A 7,415-nucleotide genomic window follows, 5' to 3' on the forward strand; every position below is an offset into this window, starting at 1 on the left:
GCATGGGAAAGGACAGGACACGGCACCTCAGAAACACACCCTGCCTAGTCAAAGCCCTCCTATGGAAGCATCCTGCCCCCCAATGGTCTAAGGAGACATGGAGACGAGAAGGTTCTCCCCCATGTCCTAGGCCTTCAGAGGGGAGCATGGGAGGCCTAGAAGGGGCCCCCACCGGCCTCCCCTAGCCCTGAGACCCTCTCTGCTAGTCCCCAGTTCTTTCCATCTCTGCCCATTTCTCCCTGGGAAATGCCAGCTCAAGCTCCCAGCCCCACCCCTCCAGGCTCCTTCTGGCTGCTCTGGCCCCTTGCTTCCCCCAAAGCCCTGGTCCCTCCATCTTCTATAGGAGGCTGCTCACACCTACCCCAAACCTTGTCCTTCCTGGCTCAACCCAGCACTGAGCCCCCTCCCTTGAATCTGCTTCCTCTGGTCTCTGATTCCACCATACACCCCCACCACCCCCACCTCCCCCAGGATCCTCCAGCCCCCAAGGACAGAGACTCTCAGAGGAGGAGACACAGACAGACAGACTGTTAAAGAAAGACTCACGGAGGGAAGGGGCAGGGGCAGGGCCAGATGTAGACAGACAGGCAGAGAGTCAGAAGGACAGACATATGGCAAAAAATGGAGCCACTGAGATTCCTGCCCAGAGAAGGGATGACACACAGTCACAGAGAAGGACCCACAGACAGAGACAGGCCAGGAGAGGAGGAGTGGGCAGCGGGGTTACATATCGTGCCCAGGCTGGAGGGCGCCAGTAGAGGCCCCAGCTTGGAGACCCCAGCCCTCCCCAGCTCCCTTACCTTAGGGAGAGCCTCCACCTCCTCGTCCTCCAGCCTCGGGCAGCTGGGTCTGGAGCTTGCTGCTTGGTGCCCCAGGCTGCTCAGCCCGGTTTTGGTTCCTTCAGGGTCAATGCCCCCCATAGCCCCGGGGCTCTGGGCTCCCTCAGGCTCCGGCTCGGAGCTCTCCCCGGGCCTCAGCTCTCCAACCTGCCCAGCTGCCGGAATCTCAGCAATGCTTGGGGCTGCGCCTCCGGGTTCGCTCCCCTGGCCTGGAGTCCAGTTCTGCCAGGCGGGCAGGGCCCACGGCTCCATGGCTCTGGGGTCCCCCAGCTGTGGGAGAGGTGTCAGTTGCTCCATGATACTGCCAAGGGGCCCCAGGACCCAGGCCGGGGGACATCACCCAGCCAAATGGAGGGGCTGGCGAGGGTCATGCCAGGCCAGACCCTTTCCTCTCTGAGCTCTTGGCTTCACCGAGGCTCCATCCGAGGTTGGCTGTTCTTCCTCACCCACAAAGGAGGCTGCAGGAGTCCGAGCTTCCAGAGCTGAAGCTAGGGGTATGCGAGCTATGTTTGCTCGTGGCTATGTGTGTGCGCGGGTGTGTGGAGGAGCGAGGGTGTCCCCGTGGGGGCAGGGAGGATGTGCAGAGGCCACCAACAGCAGCGCCTGGCTGAGGGTTTGCGTGTGTCTCCAGCCCTGTCTGTTCAGGTCAGCGCTGTCTTGTGTGTGTTTGGAGGACAGGTGCCCCCACTCGTGTGTGCTGGGGGTAGTGGCTCTGTGTGTCACCGTCTGCCGGTTTCGGAGTTACCAGTTGTTTCTGTATGTGTGTGGGTGTCTGGATTGCAGGGCTGTGGCAGTGTGTGATGCTGTCACTGGTTGTGTCTGAGCAGCTCAGTGTTGTGCAGCCGTGTGCATCGGTGTCATTGTGTGTCCGTCAGCGTCTGTGAGTCTGGCTATCCATCACGACCCTCAGCCTGGCTAGGGTGTGCGGGAGCTGCTGGGGGTGATCCTCGACCGTCCGCTGTGGTCCTTTATCTCCTGCCCCTCTCTCTGCTGCTGCTCTCCCGCTTGCTGGGCAGTCGGCTGGTCCTAAGGAGGCCTGGGTCGGTGGGCTGCTTGCCTCATAGTCTCTGTCCCTGCTGGCCTCAGCTCTGGGGACTGCAAGGGTCCCCTACAGTCCCGGAGCCCCGAGATGGTGGGCGCAGAGGAGGGCTGAGCCTCAGAATGGGGGTGATGAGCAGGGGAGAGCCAGCCCTCCCCTCCCCCTCCCTGTCTTCTCCCGCCCACCAATAGGAAGTCGGCTGCTGGTTTCCATGGTGATGGCGCTGGACTGGTGGGCTGGACCAGCAGGCAGGGTCGGGACAGAGGGAAGAGCAGGTTCCTCACGGGATCCCAGCCCAGTACCCGCTACATGTGGCCTCCCGCCCCTCTTCCCCACACGCCCCTACGCCTTCCTTGTACTGAGGCGAGGGGGCTGCAGATGGTGCTCCCCACATCGGCCCCAGCCCAAGACCAGTAGAGACAGAGACAGGAGGCGGTATGACAGATAGACAGAGCCAGCCATGAAGAGGGGCAGGTAGAGAAAAAATGGGATTTGAGATGAAACAAAGAGAGAGAGAGAGAGAGAGACAGAGAAATCAAAAGAATGAAAACAGGAAGATAGAAGCAGAGACAGTGATAGAAACTGACTGAGAGAATTGCTTCAGCTTCCTCCTGGCAGACTTCATTTCGGGGGCAATCTGGCCTTCTTGCACCAACAGGGGGGACAACACAGGCTGTTGGGCTGGCTTTGCCCCAAACGGCAAGGAAGTTCATCTTCCGTCTAACCTTAGGCCTTTGTGCTATGGGAAAATGGCTTTGGGGGACAAGGACATGGGAACTCTCCTACCCACAAGTCAACTTGTATGTGGGGGCGGGGGCCTAGATGGGGTCCCCAGAGACAGGGGTGTTGGGAGGGGCCTCAGAGAGGCAGCCCCTTTCCCCTCTGAACGTGGGACTCAGTCCAACCGCACACAAGCCAGTCTCTGCCGAGGTTGGGGGCCCTCTTGTGGCACCCTTGGGGAATAGCGGCAGCAGCACTGAACCACAGGGCCCCTGCGTGTGGGCTCCACCCAGGCTGACGGAACAGCCGAGGAGTTCATGGGGATGAGGTGACATCCTCACTTCCCTAAAGTAGTGTGTAGATCAGCATGTGCACCACTACACGCATGTCGCTGGTGTTTATGTCAGGGGACATATGCATGCCATTATTTGCAGGTATGCGTATAGAATAGGCATATATTTATGTCAGTGTGTGTGGGAGGGGGCCGTTGTATTAGTTTATGTGTGTACACAGAAGCATGTATGTGTGTATGCGTGCTCTTATGTTTCTGTGGGTCTCATTGGGTATACATGCGTGCATGTTTCTACGTGTGTCCCATTGCATACATGTCTGCTCGCCACAGGGCGTGCTATTCTGTGTATTTGAGGGAGGACTTCGAGTGTAGAAATTACAACACGTATGTCACAATACATGTATATGCGTGCCGTTACATGACATTACACAACACATAATGACACACTCTCATATAGTCATGTAAGTATATGTAACGACAATGACATGGCTTTATTTAGATCTGTGTATCTAGATATACGGGCCACCATGTATCTATTGTATATTTATAATCACGTATGAATGTGTCAGTATAAGTGAGTGTGTATGGAGCAAATGTGTTTGTTACACGAATATCACTATGTGTTTGTCTGCTCTTCTATGCGTAGCACACATCGTACGTGTTTATATCATTGCATGTGTGTATACTATTGAATATGTATGTGTCCTGAGTGTGACTATATCTGTGGGTCATTATTTGACATGCCAGCCATGTCACGTGTGTTATGCCACTGTGTGTGGGGTCCTTATGTGGAAATGCACATGCATGATTGTGTATGCTTTGTATATGAGTATCTGTGCCCTTGCTTATCTACAAGATGCTTTGTGTGTGTGCCGCAGTGTGTTTATACCCAATTCTTACACCACCAAGGACCCACTGGACTTCCCTGGATTGGAACTGGAGGTTGGCCGCCTTCAGTTTAGGGGTGTAGAAAGCAAGTAGAGGTCAGGGCAGGGCCAGAGCAAAGGAAAAAAGTAGGAGGGCCCCTCATAACCCCTCCCCTCCATGTCCTGCCCCCTTTCCTGGGTTTGCAGGGAGGTCTCACCACCCCACCCCACCCCACCCCACCCCTGACCCTTCCTTCCCCCCCCAGGCTGGCCAGGCCAGGCCAGGCCAGAGGTCTCTTCTGGTCTCACAGGCAGGGCCAAGACCATTTCTCTCAAGGGAGTGGGTGATTCTCCTTCCCAACCCCTCTGTGTCCCCACCCCATCCATGTGCCTGCTAAGCCCACTCAGCAACCTCCTCCCCCCCCCCTTTCCCGGCCCCGTGCCACCCAGCAATAGAGTCTCAGACAAAACAGAAGAAGAGTCCATTCTTTATTAGTGTTGGGATCCCCGGCACCCCCCTCATTCCCCTCCATCTACTCTCCTTTTCAGCCTCTTCCTCGTCCTGGCATTCTGTCCACTTGTGGCTGGACCCCTGCGCGGGGGGCCTCTCCATAGCTGCGACAAGTCCAAATGTGCAGCCCGCCCAGACCTCTGGGCGGCAGAGGAGCTGATGTGGAATTTTCCTGGTTGGCCAGAACCAGGAGGGACAATGCCGTGGGGGGCAGTGGAGGCCTTTCAGAGATCTGGGCTGGGTCGGGAAGGTGCCTGAGGGGCTCACCTGTCACACACACGATCCTGAGCGTGGAGAAAGTCGGCGGCGGGCGGCGGCGGCGTGGTCTCCGAAGCCCACAGTACACTCATCCATAAAGTAGGAAACACTACACCCTCCAGTGCTGTTAGTAGTGCTTTCTACTTTATGGGTGACTGCACTGTCTGTCTGTCCGTCTGCGAGTACTCTTCAGGCCGCCCGCTCCTCCTCCTGACTCCTGCTTCGAGAGCCCCCAGCCCTCCCTGTGTCTTCCTAAGACCCTGCCACCCTGCCCTATGGCCCCCAGAGGGCCTTCTCTGGGCCTTGTGGGCGGTGACTCAGCATGGCGCCAGACCTTGCCTCCTCCACCTCCCTCCCCCCACTTCCTCTTTGGCTCCCTCTTCCCTTCCCCCTAGAGCTCCACCCCATCCCCCCACTTTTGGAAACACTCAGGTAGAGGCCATAGCTACTCTGGTTCTGACCCCCGGTTCTGACGCCCTGGGTGACCCCTTCCAGCCACACTACCCACCCTCCAGAGTCCAACTGAGGCAGCCACAGCTTCCTCCCACCAAGGCCTCTGTCCCCAGCCTCCTCACCAGCCCAAGGCCCTGACTCCCTCATCATCCAACAGCTCCCTAGGCAGAAGCCCAAGGCGATCACAGCAGAGGTGGTGGCCATGTTGGGGGGAGGGAGACACTGAGTGCCTCTCAATGACACCGAGTCCCACTTTTCAGCCTCCAGACACCCCCTGCTATCCCCACCCTACTCTCCGGCCCTTATCCGTTGAAGCCCTGGACACTTCCTTTCGTCATCTGGGGCCAGGAGCCATTTTACCTTCCTTGTCTAGAGGGAAGTCAAGACCCAGGATTTTGAGCAGCTGTCCCACCACGAAGGCCAACAGACCTGAGGGTTATTGCACCTCTTTGCCTAGAGCTTCCCTAGTAAACCCTGGCACCCAATTTCTCAAAGTCCTTCCCCTAAGTGTCTCCACCCAGAGCCTGCAACCCAAAACCCTCATCACCCCTTGAAGCCAAGAGTTGAGGAGCCCCTGGTTGGGGCTGAAGTGAAGGTTCAGATCCTTACCTGATGCTGCAAGGCCCAGCGGAGCAAGCCCTGTGCTCCAGGCTCTCAAGTGGGGTTCCCTTCAGGGCGGGCAGGGCTTATAACCCCGAGGCCACGTGGGCCAGATCTCAGGGCGCCCAACGGTCTTGGAGCCCGCCCCCACACCGCAGCGGAGATTAGCGTGCCCCTCCCCTCCCTGGGGAGGACAGACTGACAGGAAACCAGAGACAAGCCTGGGTATTGGCGGGAGGGGGGCTGAAGAGACCATCTCACACACCCTGGACAGGTGGCTTCCGGGACCCCGGGCCTGCCCTTCCCCCATGGCACCGAGTCCAGGGGATGGTTCAAGAGCCTGGGACTGACTCAGGGTACTGGGGGCGACCCTAGGAGATAAGGACTCCCTGTCAGAGCCTTTGGTGAGTGCCAAAAACACAGGGTCCTGAATGCAGCATAAGAAAAAAGGACCTTTTTTTTGAGCTCCACCCCCATGACCCTAGCCCAGAAAACTCCCTTCCCTTTGGGACAGCAGTGACATTCAGACCAAGCCACGGCTCCTCTGTATGTATTGTCTAGAGAGGCCACAAAGGTATAGATGCATGAAGGGAGGTCCAGGCCAGCACATCACAATATCCTTCACATAGTCAGAGGCTTCAGCACCCCACAAAGTGACCCCTCCCCCAGACCCAGCCTCTGGAAGACCAGGCCTGTGCCCTCGGCACGACACAGAGGTCACACTCGGGTCAGGTGGACCTGTTGGCACTAAACTGGATGTTTATGCTTCCTTGGGGTCCTGGAAGGCCTACAGGGATAGGAGGGCAGGGCAGAGCAGTGGTGAGGACCAGGGTCTAGGACAGGGCATAGGTGTCATTGGGCTTGGAGGAGTGAAGGGAAAGAGACTCCGAGGGGAGGTTCTGGCAGCCACCGGATGTGGGCACGGGGCCCGCCCACCTGCGTGCCACCCCCGCTTTCCCCATGGGGAAGGCAGGAAACTGCCCATCCCAGGGCCCCTGGCTGGGGGTGGGGAGCAGGGTGGGGGGCTGGAGCACGCATTTTCCCCAAGGTTCTCCAAGCCTCTCAGTGGGCTTGTTTCTGGAATCAGGAGGAATAGATTAGGGGAATGGGAGGGTGGTAGGTGTGGACAAGAATCACCCAGTGACTCCTTCTCAGAAGGCCATGGGCCTCTTCTCTGGGACCCCCATTCAAGGTCAGGCCCACACAAACTTCAGGGAACTCTTAGATTCAAGGGCCAAAAGAGGATTGACATGGAGTAGGGACCAGTGGGGAGATAGATGGCCTCTCATTCTTTCCTTCAGGAAAGGCGATCCTCAACCTGGAGAATTATTATCCATCCCAGGCCCCTAAATGGGATGGAGAAAAGGAGAACAGGGCCCTGCATCCACTGGGATCTGAAGAGACAGTGGTGAGAAGGGCAAGCTGGCCAGAAATGGGACAGTGCTCCTTTAACAGACCACCACTGCTTCAGACCCTGGGTGGAGGGGAAGTGGCTGCCCTTGACGATAAGAGGATAAGAATATCAAAGTTGTGCAGTAACCTGAGTTCCTGGACCCCCACCCGTCAGGGCCCCTCCTCCTGGAGCATCTTGCCCTCCCACCACCACCCTGTGCCTAGAGTGCCCCTGGAGCTATCACCTCAGAGGCATGTTGTCCCAGCAGACCAGAGTCACAGACTGGAATCCAGGGGCATGGCTTCAGGGCTCAGACCTGCCATAGACTCCTTCCACATGTGACCTGCAGCAAGTCAGACCTGAGGTTCCCTCCCAGGGACCCACACGTCCCTCAACAGTCTCCCAGTCCAGCCCCTTTCCTGTCCTGAGCAGGGTGAAGGTGTC

The 7,415-nt window shown here is 57.8% G+C and overlaps 1 protein-coding gene across 1 annotated transcript in view; it reads right to left on the reverse strand.

Annotated features, from left to right (window-relative positions):
- Positions 1-5,687, reverse strand: part of TSPOAP1 (TSPO associated protein 1) — a 29,580-nt gene extending 23,893 nt beyond the window's left edge. The window contains exon 1 of the mRNA XM_049637813.1: positions 801-5,687. Coding sequence (XP_049493770.1) covers positions 801-1,136 — 336 coding nt within the window. The 5' untranslated portion in view covers positions 1,137-5,687. The remainder of the gene's footprint in view (positions 1-800) is intronic.
- Between the last annotated feature and the right edge of the window lie 1,728 nt (positions 5,688-7,415).

This window comes from Panthera uncia, chromosome E1 (assembly GCF_023721935.1).
Source record: "Panthera uncia isolate 11264 chromosome E1, Puncia_PCG_1.0, whole genome shotgun sequence".
In the NCBI taxonomy this organism is placed as follows: domain Eukaryota; kingdom Metazoa; phylum Chordata; class Mammalia; order Carnivora; family Felidae; genus Panthera; species Panthera uncia.